At 37.2% G+C, this 19,713-nt stretch overlaps 1 protein-coding gene across 1 annotated transcript in view; it reads left to right on the forward strand.

The window, feature by feature from the left end:
- The first annotated feature begins 1,018 nt into the window (after nt 1–1,018).
- Nucleotides 1,019–19,713, forward strand: part of LOC134317836 (ERC protein 2) — a 278,737-nt gene continuing 260,042 nt past the window's right edge. Inside the window, exons 1-2 of the mRNA XM_062998556.1 lie at nt 1,019–1,611; nt 11,220–11,607. Of these exons, the coding sequence (XP_062854626.1) occupies nt 1,019–1,611; nt 11,220–11,607 (981 nt within the window). The remainder of the gene's footprint in view (nt 1,612–11,219; nt 11,608–19,713) is intronic.

Raw genomic sequence — 19,713 nt, forward strand, 5'->3', positions numbered from 1 at the left:
TCCCCATAGCTTTATAATTGCTTAACTGTTACTAAACTAATATAAACTAATATAAACTAAATAATTTGTGCGAAAAATACAAGGCTAAAAACCCTGAATGACTGCCTGTATATTTACACATCATTCTCTTCTCTCCTCCCTGATACCTCCCTGCAACCGTATCTTATTTTTAACCAATCTGGTGTAAATGTAAATCTGTATTTAAACCTTAATTAAACACTACCACAACATTCTTACTTTAAATTCCATAGTACATTTTTTATTTATTGTTTTTTTAGTAAGTGTGATCAGTCCAGACCATGCAGTGTAGCAGCAAATCAGCCAACAACCATTAATCACTCTTCATCATGCAAGATCCAAGTTCAAATCTCATCTGTGCTGCTGACCTGCCGGACTCTCATGTAGACATTTAGGAAATGTATTAGTGTTTAACTTTCTGTGCTTAACAGTGCTCTCTCTAAGACTCTGTTTCTGGCAGATGAAAAAAAGTTGGCGACTGTACATGTATTGAAGTCGTCGCATGATAGTATGTGGCTCTTCTTGTTTACGGTGGGGGTTCTACAGTGGCGGACGCGGTTACATTTGGGGAATTGGATATGATTAGATTGGGAGGACAAGGGGAAAATGCTCAAATGTTTACATTGTATCAGAGTACAGACTTTTAACTGTTTTATTGTGAATTGTTAAAATTGTATAATATCCTGTTTGGAAAAAGGTGTTTCATAATCCCTCCCTTTATGTTTGCCACCACACTGTCCACAATAAATAAATTTTTATAGTTTGAAGGTGTCTAAACGTGTATGTATTATTATGTATTATGTATATTTACCTTTAAACCCTCTCTCTCTTTTTCTCTTTTCCTTCCTTTCTTCTGTTCTTGCTTCATTGACAACATTCGACATGACCATGTAATGAAGAGAAATAAAATGTATAAACCACAAAACACATTGTTTAATATTACCCCACTATACAAGGAAGCTTGACAGAGACAGATAAATCTAATAATTTACAACTCATAATGCATGGCAGTACCTGGTCAGTTGCTCATTCAGAGAGCAGCATATCCCACTCCCCACATCTTCCTTGGGCAAGTGCTGGAATTAGAGGCAGACAGTCTGGATGTGGTGGGAAAACCCTTTCCATAGAAAACGTCCAATCCCTAAATGCTGCATATGCGACCTCTGGCTCAGTCTATTTGGGTGATCATGATACCCTTGCCTCCATTTCCTACCCAAATAGTACCATGACCTTGGGACGCACATACAAAAGTAAGGCTACTGGCATAAGAAGTAGCCCCAACATCAGCTCTTCCTTGGAACATCTTCATCTAGATTCAGTGGCTTATGGGAATCATGGAGCAGCATGTCACCAACGGTCTTTTTCCCCACATGCTGCTCAAGCAAGAATTGATGGGTATCCTTTAACTGAACACTTGTGGGAGCTAGATTCTAAGTTCTGCACAGCTGGTTCCTCAGGAAGCAGTTTTAGGAACTTCTGGAGTCCCGAATTTAAAAAGAAAAAAGGGACGAGAAAAGATAAGATGGCAAAAACATCCATGCTGAAGAAGCCTGTGCAGGAGGAGAATCAGGTAAAACCCAGTGGTTGCCCACACATATACAACATATTCAATTAAAATAAAAAAACTATAAAATAAAATAAAAAATTATATCCAATATATCTCTTGCTATTCTTTGACAGCTTCAAATTCAAAAACTTAGAATATCGTGTTCAGGGCACTCAGGTGGTGCAGCAGTAAAACATACTCAATGGTTCGAAACTCAGCTCTGCCATCCGGCTGGCTGGGCGCCTACATGAACAACAATTGGCTGTTGTTTAAGGGCAGGGTGCTGGAGGGCATGTCATAACTGATGCAATTACGACCTCTGCTGACTGACTTATGTCGCCTGCACAGACAAAGGATAATAGGGATCAGGGTGTGTCTCTCCGTACACAAAACTGATCCACATATGAACTCGCCTCGTGCAGGTGAAAAGATGCAGTCAGCTACTGCACACTTGTTGAAGGGGGCGTGTGTCATTCTCGGCTCTCCACAACCAGGGTGGAGATCAACATCAGTAGAGTGGAAGCATCATGCGATCGGGTAATTGGATATGACTAGATTGGGAGGAAAATTGGGAAAAATGCAAAACAACAACAAAAGAATATCGTGTTCATTTTTGTTGATAATTTAGAAATGTTGATAATTTAAAAAGGTAAACTGTCATATATGTTACATTTTTACAGTGATGTATTTTGAGCCTTTTTGGCTTAAATGTTGATCAGTATGGCTATATAGATCATGAAGATCAGCAATCCAGCATCTTAAATTATCTTAAACACTTTTATAAATCAAACAGAAAAGGATGTACAATACAGAAATGTCCCACTTCTGACAAGTATGTTAATTTATACACTCAGTACTTGGTTGGGGCGACTTTATCACAATTGACTGCATGAATGAGCTTTGTTTTTTTTTATGATTTTTTACTTTTTAGATGCGCATGTAGAATCATTACAAAGTGCTACAGAAATATGTTTCACAGCGGATGTTCTCAGCTGCGGTCCTGGGGACCCACTGTCATGAATTTGAAAAAAAAAGTATTTCTTCTTCCTCATTGTTGGCTATTTCTCAGTTTTGTTTACAGGTTGGGGTTAAATGTATTATTACAATGCAGAAATAGCCTTTTTTCATATAAAAAAGGTTTCATTTCCAGATTGTGGGTGTCATTTACTTTCAGGGTGATGGGAAAAGATGTAAAATTATCTTGAGCCAATCAAATCAGCCAAACAGGCAACTTATTTTTAGTTAATGACGATGTGCTGTAGACTGTAGCTCTGTAGTCATGTCTGAGGAGGTGGGTGACTGGGGCCCTGTAATGGATTGGCATTCTCAATGAGGTGTGTTACTGATAAAATATATAAAAAACATGCAAATGTAATTTAAAACTCAGTTACACTATACAGACAAAAAAGTATGTAGATGCCTGACCCTACTTTTGTCTGTACATACAAGGTCCATCAAACTGTTGCCACAAAGTTGAAAGCATATAATTTAAATACTGGATTTTACACATTTGTAAGGAAGGAGGGGTGTTTACATATGTTTGTTATAAAATATGCTAGCCCACTACCTCTTCAAATCTCAGTGGTGCTACTGGACAGTCAGCTGTCTAAATAAGAATGAATCCATCACCTTAAGGTATGGCCTGCTAAATGTTTTTGAATGTTTTTTGATTTATCTTTTTTTCTTTAAACAATAGTATACAGACCTCAAGAGCACAGCATCTAATACAGTGGCCCAACACTGCTGGGAGTTCTCAAGTACTAGTTGAGCTTTTACAATTAAGGGGGGAATATATTAAAAAAAACTAATGTAACTGCATCAAATGTCTCATTAATATACACATTTTTCTCCAGACTGTTTACTGAATTTCATATACATTGTCAACATTCCATAGCAGCATTTTACGCTATATAACCAAAAGTCTGGGGACACCTAACTAGACATTAAAATTAATATTTAGCTCATGGGGCTAAGACAACCATCAGCTGCAGATTGTTGCAGATTAGCATTACACAAGAAAACATGGCACAAAGACAACATTCTTGGTCTCAGCTTCTGTACTCGTCTGTGGCTTTTAACACGTCTTTAAGGAAATTGTTAAGAATTAAGAGTTAAGAAGCCACTTTGCTGTCAGACTTCTGTGATAGGCAGGCTGTACTTTTTATTTGCAAGTTACCATGGTGATTAAATCCTAAAGCCTGGCATTTGAATAGCACTTCTTTAATGACAGACTGTAATTGGTACATACTGTGCTACTAGGTTGTGGGTCGCATGGTGAACAGTGTGTTTGTACTTTTATTCTTCCTGATGCACAGAACCAGCTATTTCCATGCTGTGTCAGACAGCCAGAAACATTAGGTTTCGACCTGCTACTGAGCACTCGAGCACTGATGTACTGATGTTAAAGGGTGCAAATACAAGTTGGTTTATTTAACACCAGCAGTGGGATCTATAAAGCCTTTCAGTCATTTGTAGGCTGTGCAGGTCGACGGAAAGTACAGCTCTTTTGGTTTTCTAAGATCCCTTGTCTGTCAGTTTGCATCAAGTCTAATGGTATAGCTAAAACTAAAAAGAAGATTGTCAGGTTCAAGACGGAGATGTCATAAATAGTATTTTGTGAAAAGTAAAAAGTACACGTTAAAGCACAGGACAAAATGATGCATGCCCCATGTCTCACCTTCCACCTGTACTCAAGTGTTTTTCTGCTGCAACCATCTAAGTTCATTTTGTAATGTTTAGAAAGCTCTGTGTTGCATTGTCACCCTATACTGGTGGAACTGGATTTGCCTGAAAGGATGAAGTGGTTGTTAAAAACGTAATGAAAAGAAGTTCAGAGTTCACTTTTAAGCATTTTAGGAACATTTCAGGCATATACTATAGGGGTAAAACTATGTGGACACCTGACCTTGAACTTGTGGGACATCTGGTTTTAAACGCCACATTTATAACATATCTGAACATTACAAAATTGCACTAACCACAATACATGTTTCCAGGTGTGATGGTCCATCTCAGATGCCTTTAAGCCTAGAGAACTGATTGCCACCTCTAGACATGGTTAGATGGCATTTGTAAATGTAACTCCATGTTGTAGTGCTTTACAAAGCTTTGCCAAGATAATTCCTTGCTCATGTGGTTATACTGTATCATCTATTGATAAATGACAGTTTTTGATGCAGTGACAATTAGAGATCACAGGTGTTTAGCTTACCTACTGAAATTACTTATTATACTGGGATTCCTCAATATTATAGAGTGTAGAGGGAGAAATATGCAAATCTCTTCTAAACTTTCTGTGAGTAAAATTGTTTATAAACATTTCAATAATTTTCTAACACATCTGTTGACAAACTGGAGATCCTTTGCCCATCTTTGCTCTTGAAAGACTATTTCGTAAATTCTACTTTTTTATCAAACTATGATTACAATCATCTGTTGACATCTATTTGAAATCATAATTTAGTGGGTTTTTATTTACCTCATTACTAGCCATAAATTGCACCTGGCCCAACTTTTTTTGAAATGTGCTGCAAGTCTGAAATGCAGGAATGGATGTATATAAACAAATGAATTTAAGTTGACCAAAAAAATCAGCAAAATATCAGCCAAGTACCGCTAACTACACCCCCACCACTTTTTTCCAGAAATGAGTTTCGTAACATACACTATATTGCCAAAAGTATTCACTCGTCTGCTTTCACACGCATATGAACTTGAGTGACATCCAATTCTTAATCCATAGGGTTTAATATGATGTTGGCCCACCCTTTGCAGCTATAACAGCTTCAACTCTTCTGGGAAGGCTTTCCACAAGGTTTAGGAGTGTGTATATGGGAATTTTTGATCATTCTTCCAGAAGCGCATTTGTAAGGACAGACACTGATGTTGGACAAGAAGGCCTGGCTCTAATTAATCCCAAAGGTCTTCTATCGGGTTGAGGTCAGGACTCTGTGCAGGCCAGTCAAGTTCTTCCACCTGTGGCCATGGTAGTGATTGGAACACCTGAATTCAATAATTTGGTTGGGTGAGTGAATACTTTTGGCAATATAGTGTAAGTTTAGCCATTCATAATTGAATCACATTCACACACAGGTTATCCGAAGGACCAAAGATCTATGTGGAAATGGCCCTAAACTGCTTTATTAAGTTTATACTCTATGTTTGTAATTTTAGTAAATCATGACCCAGTACAGTGATATTTTAAGGCAGCCACATGTCAAACAGGTGCTGTAATGTTACAGGGCACACATATAACTGTATGTGTAACTGTCCTAACAGTATGAATTCATGCAATTCAAGGATTGAACTGCAATGGTGATATCCTAACCTCACGTTTTAATTATACTGCTTTTCTTCTACCCTGCTTTCTAGTCTGTCAGCCTGGCTGTCTAAAAGCCCTAGGGGTTTAAGGCACAAACACAACCTCTTTCTCCCAGAATAACTTATTTCTGTCCTTCCATGCCAGTGGATAATCGTGTTTTTTCTAGTGCTTTTTTTCTGGGAGTATTCTGTTTCACTGAAAAAATGCCAGTATGTGCTGGTACAGTACTTGTGTGCAGGAAAACTTTGTTTACAATGTATTTGAATCATCCTAGAAGATATAAAAAATAAAAACCCTAAATGCTCATCTGTTCAATGCGGAAGTTACAGGGCATTAAGTAAGTTTCAGACCTCCTGACAGTTTCCACAATTGTTTGTGTCATGGATTTTATTTTGGATGAATATCAGTGGATAAAAATTTAAACTTCATATAAAATCTACACTTAATCACCCATGATGCAAAAACAAAAACATCTAAAACTATTTATAATCGAGACCAATTTTTTTATTCACAAAAGTATTCAGACCCTCTGTTTTGGTACATCAGATTGTAATCATGTGTGTCCTGTTTGCTTTAATTATTCTTGTTCTGTCCACACCACATCACCTGATTTAACTTTGTCCATTAAATCAAAATTTCAACAAGAGGAGTTCTATCCATAGAACTCCTCTTGTTGAAATTTTGATTTAATGGACAAAGTTAAATCAGGGCAGATTATACAACAATTGTTTTTAACCCTTTGGACAGAACAACAAGCACCGAGTCTGACAAAAAGGCATTATAGATCACCTAATACATCGCCTAATAGTATCCTCTCTGTAAAACATGGTGGTGACATCACCCTACTATGGTAGTATTTACTAAGAGCAGGGATAGCGAGACTGGTAAAAACTGAAGGATGGATGTATGCAGCCAAATACAGAAAACACCCTTAAAGAAATCCTCTCCCAGAGTGCACACAAGAAAGTTCTTAAGTGTTTCAGTGACACAAAGCATACAGTAATTACTGCTATAGGGGCTTCTTTACAGTATTTAATAAAGGGTTTGAACAAGAAAATTCAGTTATTGTGTAAAATAAATTTCAGTTTAGTGCGGTGGCCCGCTGAGTCAAAACACGAAAACATTTACAAAACAAACAAAAGCTGACAACACAACAACATTAAGGAAAAACGCGAATACAAAAAGGACAACACAACAACATTAAGGAAAAACGCGAATACAAAAAGGACAACACAACAACATTAAGGAAACGCGAATACAAAAAGGACAACACAACAACATTAAGGAAACGCGAATACAAAAAGGACAACACAACAACATTAAGGAAACGCGAATACAAAAAGGACAACACAACAACATTTAGGAAACACGAATTCAAAAAGGACAACACAACAACATTAAGGAAAAACGCGAATACAAAAAGGACAACACAACAACATTAAGGAAACGTGAATACAAAAAGGACAACACAACAACATTTAGGAAACGCGAATACAAAAAGGACAACACAACAACATTAAGGAAACGTGAATACAAAAAGGACAACACAACAACATTAAGGAAACGCGAATACAATAAGGACAACACAACAACATTAAGGAAACGCGAATACAATAAGAACAACACAACAACATTAAGGAAACACGAATACAAAAAGGACAACACAACAACATTAAGGAAACGCGAATACAAAAAGGACAACACAACAACATTAAGGAAACGCGAATACAAAAAGGACAACACAACATTAAGGAAACACGAATACAATTTCTACAACGGAAGTGCTCCCGGTCACTAGAGGGCACCTCTATCATTTTTTATCCGTATGAACAGTGCAGCAAAGAAAGCAAGAAGCAGAGCAGCGTAGTGCAGATAATCTGGCTTTGGTTTTACTTTAATATTCAGTGATATGATTCTTAATAAAAGTCAACTTTTAATTAATTTATGTCAAGCCATTTTTATACAAACACATCAATGTTTTCCACCTACTACAAACTATTTTATATTAATTTTAAATAAAGATCAATAAATCTGATCATTTTATATTGGAGATGAATTAATCTACTGTATGCAGGTCTCGTAATTTCATTTATTAGTACAAACATCAATGTTTCTCATTTACTACAAACTTTTTTTAGTTAAATTTTTTGTTGTATTTTATTTAAATTTATAGTTAAGATAAAAAAATTTTTTGGTGATTGTACTGCACATCTGTATATGTATACATGACAAATACCGGATATATTACCTTATTTCATATAGGATAATTGTAAATTAAAAATTTTTTTGACATGATTACATTTATTAATGTAAACTATTTTATATATACACATACAGTACATACCCCTCACCTACAAACTTCTTTACATTATTAAATCATTTATTTTAATTTCTAGTTAAGATCAATAATTGTATAATAATTATATTTTACAGTTGTGTCCATGTATGTGTCTAAAAATGGTTTGACATTAATCTAATCAAATAACACAAGATTTAGATGTATTTATTTTTATTTGCACAATTAATTTTTTATAAAAGAAATAAAATTTTTGTATTGTCTTGTACAAGGTTTGTAGTAGGTGAGAGACACCAATGTGTGTATATAAAAATTTGTTTGACATTAATACATCAAATTATATGACACTTTAATAGATATCTTTTTCGGAAAAAAAAAATGCACAAAATGTTATGAACACGACTCCATTTCCATTAGTTTTTTTTTTTGTAAATAGACGTAATCTTAAAATTCAAATGATATTGCTTTTTAAGTATGCTGCCTATTTTCATGTGTAAGAATTCATAAAATAAGTCTTAGGTGTTTTTTCAAGCACTTATTTAAACCAGAATGCCGAATGTCGAACAAATGTTGAATATTAAACTAATGGGCACGAATATGTACGCTTAAAATGGTTAATGATAACTAACTAATACATTGTAAATATACTGTTAAATGGTTTATGACATTAAAACATATTAAACTCTAAAAGTGTGGCACAGTCTGTTTAAAGCTCAAGTTAGTTGATTTTGCAATTATATTAGAAATTTGACAAGCTAGTTGCTGCCTGATGTTTAAAAAACAAAAAGGTGCTATACAGTCAAACCGCCGACACTAAAAAGCTAAATTTTATTAAGAATCATATCATTGAACATTAAATTAAAACCAAAGCCAGATTATCTGCACTACGCTGCTCTGCTTCTTGCTTCTTTGCTGCAAAGTTTATACAGATAAAAAATGATAGAGGTGCCCTCTAGTGACCGGGAGCATTTCCATTGTAGGAAATGTATTCGTGTTTCCTTAATGTTGTTGTGTTGTCCTTTTTGTATTCGCGTTTCCTTAATGTTGTGTTGTCCTTTTTGTATTCGCGTTTCCTAAATGTTGTTGTGTTGTCCTTTTTGTATTCGCGTTTCCTTAATGTTGTTGTGTTGTCCTTTTTGTATTCGCGTTTCCTTAATGTTGTTGTGTTGTCCTTTTTGTATTCGCGTTTCCTTAATGTTGTTGTGTTGTCCTTTTTGTATTCACGTTTCCTTAATGTTGTTGTGTTGTCCTTTTTGTATTCGCGTTTCCTTAATGTTGTTGTGTTGTCCTTTTTGTATTCGCGTTTCCTTAATGTTGTTGTGTTGTCCTTTTTGTATTCGCGTTTCCTAAATGTTGTTGTGTTGTCCTTTTTGTATTCGCGTTTCCTTAATGTTGTTGTGTTGTCCTTTTTGTATTCGCGTTTCCTTAATGTTGTTGTGTTGTCCTTTTTGTATTCGCGTTTCCTTAATGTTGTTGTGTTGTCCTTTTTGTATTCGCGTTTCCTTAATGTTGTTGTGTTGTCCTTTTTGTATTCGTGTTTTTCCTTAATGTTGTTGTGTTGTCAGCTTTTGTTTGTTTTGTAAATGTTATTGTGTTTTGACTCAGCGGGCCACCGTACATAAGTAATTTCATTGTCACACCTCAAAGTCCACTAAGGCTTGGTTTCATAAGTCCTGGAAGATTCTGGAGTGGCCGTCATCATAGCCTGACTTTAACCCTTTGGTGGGATTTGAAGAAGGCAGTTGTATCATGTAAAAACAGGGATATTAGAAACTGGAGACCATCGGCTAAGAGTCTCCAGGAACGCTGCCAGAAGCTGGTGTCTGGCTATGCATCACAATTACAAGTCATAACAGCAACACACGCTCGATTAGGTACTGAAGACGTTTGTCATGAAAGGGTTCAATGATTCTGAGACAGCAGTTGTCATTAAAAATTGCATTTTGTGTTGGAGAAACCAACTTGTTATATTGGTTGTGTGGAGCTATTTAAATTGTTATTGTTTGATTTATAGCAAACAGCCAAAAGTTTGTAAATTTTGCTAATAAACCTAATTTGCAACTGTAATTTTGATTGCAACTGTAGTTGCAACGTCATTTTTAAAACAACCTTAATGTATACTGTAGTCTTTTTGTGTGGTGTCTTACCATTGAATGAAAAAAATCTACTTTTGATTTGTTAACTAACAGAATTTCACAGCTCAGATACGCTGGGCAATTGCTCGTTATGCCACACTAAGTATTAAGCGCAGGCTAGTATTCCTAAACGCTAAAACATTTTTACGACTATAGTACATACCACACGCTTGCTTTCCGCTATTCATTTAAAGTAAAACATTGCTACCACCTACAGGACAACCTGTTGCATTACAACACTTTACTGCTTTCTATACTTTGATATTTAACTTTCTGTTTGAGAACAACAGAATGCACAAATACAATATTGTAGACGTTGAATAATCTGAAAGAATATCATGTATTACAATATTGCTTAATGAGTCAGAATTTTTCATGTGTTTCAGTTTTATGATTTCAACCAACCAACCAACCAACTGATCAACCAAAACATACATAAAACACCTATATATTGTTTCCCAAACTGTGGTATGGAGGTTTTACTCATATATACAAGCTGCTAACAGTAAGGACTGCAAATCCACAGACCAGCAGAGTGTGAACTCACTGGGTTGATTGCTAACTCATTCTAACTCAACGGGTGTAGGATGACATGAAGTAGGATGACAAAAAGAATAACAAGTGGTTAGAAGTCTGGAGTAAAGTAATTTCTGTTTAGTTCAACTAACCAACCTGTCAACCAACCAAATGAGGCAAACCACAACTGAAAAATGTAGAATAGTTAAAACACCTATTTTAAACTTTTCCACAGGTAAACAGTTAAAAATAGGTGCTGATGCTGTGATACTGTCATAAAAAGATTGGTTCAAAAGTTTAAGAAAAACATTTATCAATGCATAGTTTCAGTGAGTTAATGGATTTTGCCTATTTTTCTGCAGTACTATCCTTTGTTTTCCTGTTTTTGCATTTCCAGATGACAATTCAGGCTTCATACGAGGAGCTCTCTTCAAAAAAGAACTTTGCTGAACTCCTGCAGCAGGAGAACAGTGAAGGCTCATTAGGCTCACCTTCTGACCCTTGCACTTACACAGAGCTTACAGAGTGTCAAACCAATGAGCTCTTCCATTTAAGGAAAACTCTAGAGGAAATGGATCTGCATAACAAGAGCCAGAGGCAGACAGTAAGCTCTCGAGATGAGGCTTTTAAGAAGCTGATGGAGATGCTGGAAGATAAGGGCCATGTCAGGTCTGGGTTAATTAACAATGAGAGCTTGGGGGTCAGCTGTGAAGCTGAGGAACAGCTGGGAATCATTTTAGAGCAAAAGCGGAAGGAGATCCTACACCTGAGAAAGGTAAGATTTGTGAAAGCTACATAAATTAAGGTTGTATTTATACTTTTCGATTTTTGCTTTAATTAAAACAAACCCTAGTTCAATTGCTGTATGTTACAGTTAATTACCAAATAAGTGGACAGAAAGAAATTGACCAAGGAGACATCTAAACAAACCAAGCATGTGCGTAATGTGGTCATAAGCTGCTAAACTAAAAGAAATGCTGTTTTGACGCCTTTATTTATTTGACCACATCTTGCTGTGTTTTCATTGGTAAAATACCAGCAGGTATAGACAACCCCTATTTGTGCATTAGGCCCAGCATGGGCCTGACTGTAACCGAGCACATTTATGGTTTGCTGAACTTATAAAGTAAGAAATAAAGTGTACAGAGACAGAGTTACAACAACATTCAAAACAGGGATGAATGAAACTGCCGCACAACAACATAGGTATTTAAGACCTGAGTCTGATTCTTGCCCCAGTCACTGTGTGTAAGGACTAAAGTGTACAGAGACAGAGTTACAACAGCATGTTCAACAAGACCATAGTCAGGTGTCCACAAACTTTAAAGTTTTAGAGTAGTTTCATTGCATATTTGAACTGAACATAAACGCACCCCTTATTTTTTTTTAAAGAAAGAGAACAAAAGTTGTTATTTTGTCTGACAATTGTTCTGATTTATGTAAATGCTTGTTTTTTTCAATGCATCTCTGTGTCTTTCTTTTTTAGCTGGGGAGTTTTATGTTGGCTGTAGAAATGGAAATGATTGTGGTACAGGTTATTTCTTCTCGTTTACTGTGTAACTGCTGTTCCTGCTAATTGCAGGTTATCTTGCAACTCTTTGGAGTTGACAGCTGGCTCTCTTTTACCTGTCATATAATTCGTGAGAGCAAGCTGGAAAATTTGACTGGGGGATGATTCCATTAACATTCTAGGTGCAGACTATAGAACCAAATGTAATGACAAGAATGGTACAGGTTGCAGCAGGTCCGCTTCCAACTGGAAACACTGGGCACAAGGCATAAATACCCTTGACAGGGTGCCAAACCATCACAGGGTTACAGCCATCCTCCCTTCCTTAGACAGTCATGTTGGTGTAGATGCCTGGCTACCCGTCAGCATTGCTGGAATTCAAAGCCAGATATCAGTGGTGGTGGGCTAGCATAATAGAAGTTTACACCTACAGCAGGCTTTCTCATTTCGCCCAAACCCTGAGGCCTAGGTCTACCTCCTGGTACAATTTACACTATTTTCTACTAATCACCTACGTTCCAAGCCCTTTATGGCTAGGATAACTCATGAGAGGAGTGGGAAAATGTCTGTGTGATGGGAACACTAGTCTGGAGTAATACAATAGGAGGTACATGGCTGACTAATCATTTGCTAAGTGGCTTTTTTAATGTTTTGTATACAGTAGCTACAGATGGTCTGTTTTTTGTTGATATAAGGTGAATCAATGAGTCAGAGGTGCCATAATTTTCATACACCTATAAGTTGCATGTAAAAAACAAATTCTAAAAAAACTGGGACAGTAGATGAAATGCAAATAAAATTAGCAAGCAAGTTTCTTGCAACACATTTCAAAAAAGTTTAGGCATGGACAAGGTAGGAGTTTGTGGAATGATCAAGAACACCCGTTTTAAAACATTTTTACGGCTGAAGAAATTAATAGATAACAGGTAATGCTGTCACATCATTGGGTATAAAAGGAGCACTAGCAAAACCTGTATGAGACACACACAGAGCAGACACACACACACACACACTTAAAGCAATTTTTAGTAGCTTGAGTTGGCCTATCATTTAACTTGTGGAAGGAAACGGGAGCACCCAGAGGAAACCTACATAATCATTGGAGAACATGCAAATTCCACAAAGGAAGGATCCTAGCCATGCAGCCAGGGATTCAAACCCAGGCTCTTCTTGCTGTGAGGCAACAGCGCTACAATTTGAGCAGTAAAAACTTTGGAAAACTTTTGTTAGTGAAATAAAGGCTCAAGAGAATCACAGATCATTGTTTCCACTGCTTTTTACAAAATATCCCCTTTTTTTGCAAATAGGGTCTGTAGCGGTCCTGGCTCCAACAAATAGTGCCGCCTCACCCGATGGTGTGCACATACACTAGAGATTTGTTCAAATGTAAATGTTAAATTGACCTTCAAAACAGCACCAGGCATATGCAACAGCATTCTCAAGAGGTGTGATTTTCTACTCACAAAATATAGGTATTTTAATTATGTACAACACTATTTTTAGTTAATAGGATGCCAAAACAAAGTAAGATTTGTATCTATTAACTTATTCATGTTTGTGTGGACAGGGCATATGGAAAATTACTCAAGAAGCTTCACAGTTTAAGGGTCTAAGCTGTTAGTTCAGGTACAGTCCACAGGGTGGCAGCCTTTAATAAATCTTGACTGGTATTGTAGACGAAACCACAAGACATATTTTCATGTGGTAAATCCTGTGTAATTTACGGCCTATTTGCAGAATCGTCTGTGCTGTTTCGCATCCATATAAACTAGTTAGTGGCTTTTTCTTTTTGATCACTTTTCAATAAAAAATGTCAGTGTGCTTGAACTTTATTGTATTTGATTTAGATTAACAATGTACTGAGTCTAAATTGTAATGCAAAGAAGGCACTTTTAACCAAAGCATCATTTTAATTGCACTAGAAATCCAGCTTAGAACTGCTGGTGTTACATTATGCTTGCTTGCTTAGCTTGGTCTTGAAATCTTCTCAGCATGGCTCCTCTGTTCTTGACTGATGATATCTTGCTTTCGGCACATCTTTTCATGCAGCAGTCTGTATTTGAAGAAGTGTATTTTCACAGCAGGCCTTAATGTAACCTGCTCCAGAAGAAATCTTGTGCTGTTTTAGAAACAGTGACCCAACCAAGAAATTTAACTTAAAACGATATGCGGGATACCACAAAAAGTGCATTAGATTAGTAACATGACTTCTGTCAGCAGTCACTGCGTCCACCGGGGCCGGAGGGAGTCCTTCTTTGGAGTCTGAATGTTTACTTTCTTTCTCATAGGGGTGTGAAAGCAGTCATGATATGTTTGTTTCACACACTTACACACACAGAGTAAGTGGTTAAAGTGGATCCAGGAGCTGAGAGACTTTACTCGGTTTCAGAATCTCGGTGGGCCGTAGAAAAACACTTTTCAGCACGTTTGTCAAAATGAGTGCAAGAGAGGTCGAGAAACATAGACTTGAACTGAAAGAGAGAGAGCAAGTGTGTCTGGAGAATGTTTTGGATTGAAGGCTGTATGCTGAGAGGCACTTTAACAGTAGGCAGGACATTTGTCACCAGCTGACATACACAGTGATGACAAGTGAATGGAAATACAACATCAAAGATAATCTGTGTAAATGTACTCATAAAGATGGATAGAAATTACATAGGAATGTTAAATGCTATTTTTGGGACTTTTCTGCTTGTTTCAGCAAGACAATGCCAAGACATATTTTCATGTGTTAGAAGAGCATGCCTATATAGTTATAGAGCACAGCTGCTAGAATGGCCTGCCTGCAGTCCAGATCCTACTGAAAATATGTGTTGCATTATGAAGCACAGTATATGTAAGTGAGCAGCCCAGCCTTTTGAACAGCTGAAGTCTTTAATCGGACAGGCATGGGAAGCAATTCCACTTTCACAGCAACAAAATTTAAACTTAAACAAGCACCCAACATCTTTAAATTATAGGTAACGTCTCAATGGAAAATAGGATTTGTTAGTTTTACTTAAATTTTACTCACTGTCTAAACATTTGAATTAGGGTTGGTATTTACAAAGTTAACAACAGTAATTAGGTCAACTAAAACTTGTTTTTTGAAACTACCTTTTTAATATTTTGTTGCTGCTGGTTGGGAAATCTTTATGCAGTAAGTAGCAATCATTGTAAGGAAGATGACTACAGTTGTAAGGGACAAACAAGGCTACAGAGCAATAACAAACAGCAAAACACTGTAGGTGCAATTTGTTTGATAATCTGAGGGTGAAAAATGTATTGAACCACAAATCGTAGCTCTGTCTTTGAACTTGAGGGAGGTGACCGGAGCACCCGAAATAAACCCATGAGGACACAGGGAAAACATACAAACTCCACACAAAAATGACCCTGGCCACCTAGCTTGGGAATTAAACCCAGGCCCTTCTTGCTGTGAGGCAACAGCACTACCCACTGCACCACTGTGCCACCCATAATAACATTCAGATGAAACAAAAAAAGGTCATTCAGTTTCTTCTGTTTGAAGAAAGAAGAATTATATATTTGTGTGGAGGTGGGACATTCTTGATTTGGGGTGGCTGTTCTGAGAACCATACAAATCTATTATGCATTATTAAAAGAAAAATGAAGAAAGCAGTTTACTGGGTATTAAAGAATAATTTAGTCTCTGTGGCCAAAAAAAAAACTCCCATCAGTTTAAAAAACAGCCTTAAAACTGAGGCCAAAATAAGAATGTGCTTGCATGGTCTAGGATTTGAATTTGCGGGTCAATTAGCCATCTTGGTGAATTGTGGACAGTTTGCAAAAGGAGTAAATAAAAATTGACCCACAATGCTGCAAATGGCTCATTATTTATTACCAGAAACGTGTAAAAGCTGTAATTGTGGCTGGTTACCCCTGCACATACACTTAGCAAAAACTAGGTCCACCTACAGTATCTAGCATGAAATTACATCTACCATGCAGATGAACTTTGTGGGTATACACTTACTGTAGTGTAGACAGTAGTCCATTTGTTGTTCTGTACATTTTGTCACACTTCTGTATCCCATTTATCAGTTACACGGGGCCCCCATAAGCCCCCCACCTAACAGATTTTATATGGTAATGACATGGTAGCATGTGTTCCACCATACGTGTAGCGGGTGCAGCAGAGTTGTTGGGATTTTAACTCCTCACTTTCAATGCTCGGAGAAGAACAGTGCTTCTGCCAAAATATAATGACAACAGTGTCCTCTGTTCAGACAGCATCCAGTGATAAAAGACGTGAGGAAGATCAAAACACCTTGCGAATGAGGAAAATAAAATATCTCTAGTCTTCCGAGGGTTCCTTTTAATTGATAAATGGAATACAAGCAGTGACAAATTGTACAGAGCAACAGACAGGTTACAGTGACTAACTGCATACTCACAAAGTTTATTTGTAAGGTAAGTGCTTATAAAATAGCTGGCTGTACTGAGCTAATCTGCCTTTTTGTATTCTGCTAGTGTTTTTTTTCTCTCTACCTTTAGCTTAGCTATCCGCTTTGGTCTCAGGGGGATTTTTTTTTCTACTTGATGGTTCTTTTCCTCGCTTTTTTTTTTTTTTCTGGGGTTTTAATCTTTAATCTTGGAAAGTCTCGCCGTCCTGGCAGCAAAGCCGATGCACAGTGCAGAGGTAAATGTTCCATTAAATAAAAGCACTCTCTAGTGCTTGCCTAAGCCTTGTTTTTGGCACTGATGTTGATGTTCTTGGTAAAGGCTATGGTTTTTTTTTCCCGAGTTGGGGGTAGGGGGGGGGGTCGTTTTTTACTTGACCTGACTAAAATTTCAGTCTCTCAACATGCTTCAATGAAGGAAATGTGGGAACACTGACATTTTAGCCAAGCTGTCCATTAAAGTGTCTGTCTTTTTTTTATCAAGTCTAATCCATTCTCAGTTTTCTGTTTGTCCCCCAGTTCCTTCCTTTACTTTGTGGTTTTTTTACTCACTTCATACTTGGAATTCAAAGTTACAGTAAATGTGCACTATATTGAAGAAGTGGTGGTTTAGTTTTTACATAAGCTAAAATGCAGTTTGTTCAAGAGATATTTTGAGGTCCTGGGTCCAGGTGCTTTGGAGGAAAAAAGGTTCCTTATTGATTAGGTCTTCCCACACATCTTCTACCTGCCGTTGCTTCTCTTTTTTCTACTAAAGCTGGACAGAGTAGCAAACTGTGATAAAAAAATACCGTATATGGCCTGACACCGTAGGTGGCACAGTAGTCTATTACACTAACCCACCACCACTGAAATCAAGTTGAGACAATATAGAAATGCAAAAAAGAAAAAAAAGGGCAAGGGCACATGCCTAAGCTGAAGACCCATGATCTACGATCCCTCGGAGGGCACTGCATAAAGAACCATTCATCAATAGCTGATAAAACCACAGGGGATTACTTCTGCAAACCTTTGTCAAGCACTACAATACAGAGTTAGACACACAAATGCCACTTACAACTTTACTGTGCAAAAAAGCCTTATGTTAAACATGTCCAGAAATGGCATTGAGTTCTCTGGGCTCTGAAGCATCTGGAATGGACCATCACACAGTGGAAAGGTGCATTGTGGTCAGACGAATCAGTATTCCAGATCTTTCTTGGAAGAAATGGATGCGGTGTGCTCTAGACAAAAGACGAAAAGGACCAACCAGACTGTTATTAGCAACCAAGTCCAATAGCTGGGGTTTTTTATGGTATGGGGTTGTGTCAGTGCCCTTAGCAAAGCTAATTTACACTTCTGTAATGGTAGTCAGTATTAATGCAAAAAAGGTACATTGAAATTTTAGAGGAACATATTCTGCCTTCAAGATTAATTTTTAATGCTGCAAACATTACAAAAGAAAGAAAAAGGTACAGTTACTGGACTGGCCTTTGTGCAGTCCTGACCTCTCCCCATTACAGAATGCCTGGGAAATTTGGAAACAACAAATGTAACCATAAGAACCCAGTACTGTAGCGCACCTTAAGGTGTGTTTGCAGAAAGAATAGGAAAAATGAATCCAAACTTGCTATGATTCTTTTTCCCAAGCTTCATAATCTGTGCCACGTCTATTTCCTGTCTGCATATGTAATGTGTGTACATACCATGTAGATTGGTTAATGCTTTTAAGAATAGACCTACCTAGAAAACCGATCATGTTAATATGTAAACATGTATAACCTGTCAAAAAAGTAGATTATCCATCTACAAACCCTAACCTGTCCTAAAGCGCTTCCTGAACGTTTTTGGTGCTGCTTCTTTGAAGACCCCCATGACAAGTGTAATCTGTTAGCAGGGGAGTGGAGAAAGAGGATTAAGGCCTGTCAGAATGGTTTTAACCTATCCAGATCAAACAGTAAATGCACCACGCCTCACTTTTCCATCTCTGCCAACCCCTTAAACAAGATTTAAACTGGGAAAAGCCAGAAGGAATCCTAAACAAAGATCAAACCCAGAGCTTACAATCACCGGCAAAAAGACAGTAGGAACATTTAAAAACTTAGAGACTGAACTCTGACCCCTGGGTTAACAAGGTTTGAGGGACATTGATGTCTTAAACGATTGGACATGGTTAATCCTGGTAATCATCACTAAAAAAATGGGGCAGAGAACATGCTGTAAATGGACAAGAAAGAAATGAAAAGAAAAAACAGCATCTTAATGATCATGTCTGTTGTGGGGTGGACATTTCTGTCCTCAAGTAAGTATGTTTGTGGTAAAAGCAGAGGTAAATCAGAGCATTGGGTAAAATAAGAATTAAAAATATATTATATTATATATTGGGTAAAAAAAATATTTTTTAAAATATTAAATATATTTTTAATATAGCTGAACCAATGAACCTGACTAAACAATATGAATAAGTCAGGAAATCCAAGGAACTGTCACACAGAAGTTTGTGATGAAAAGGAAAAATAATTCTCACTGTCTGAAGAGTGATTTGTTACTGAGGTGTAGAATGTCAAAGATAAACACTCTACAGCGTAGACTAGCCGGCAGCTCAGCAAACACAAGAAATTGGCGGCTTAAAGACAGAAAGAAAAACAAATAAATTCAAAAGGCTCCTGAAACTAATTATGCCAACAAAGACAAAATAATTGGCTGAATCCATGAGTAGAGAGCGTTAGGTGGAATTGCGTCCGAGGTAAGTACACTAGCTATTTGATCCATCATAACACAATAAGAGCCCAATGTTTCTCCCTCAACCCTAACTAAAGAAATATCAAGTGTTTATATAAGGGTTCTTATGAGGATCCATACTGCGCACAGAGAGTCACATGCCGATCTCCATTATCCATCATCTCTGTTCAGGAACCACTGATCAGCCAGCAGAGGCCATAATTGCTGCAGTTATGAGGAATCCTTTCAGCCCTCCCTCCCCCTGGCT

Source organism: Trichomycterus rosablanca, chromosome 7, assembly GCF_030014385.1.
Source record: "Trichomycterus rosablanca isolate fTriRos1 chromosome 7, fTriRos1.hap1, whole genome shotgun sequence".
In the NCBI taxonomy this organism is placed as follows: Eukaryota; Metazoa; Chordata; class Actinopteri; order Siluriformes; family Trichomycteridae; genus Trichomycterus; species Trichomycterus rosablanca.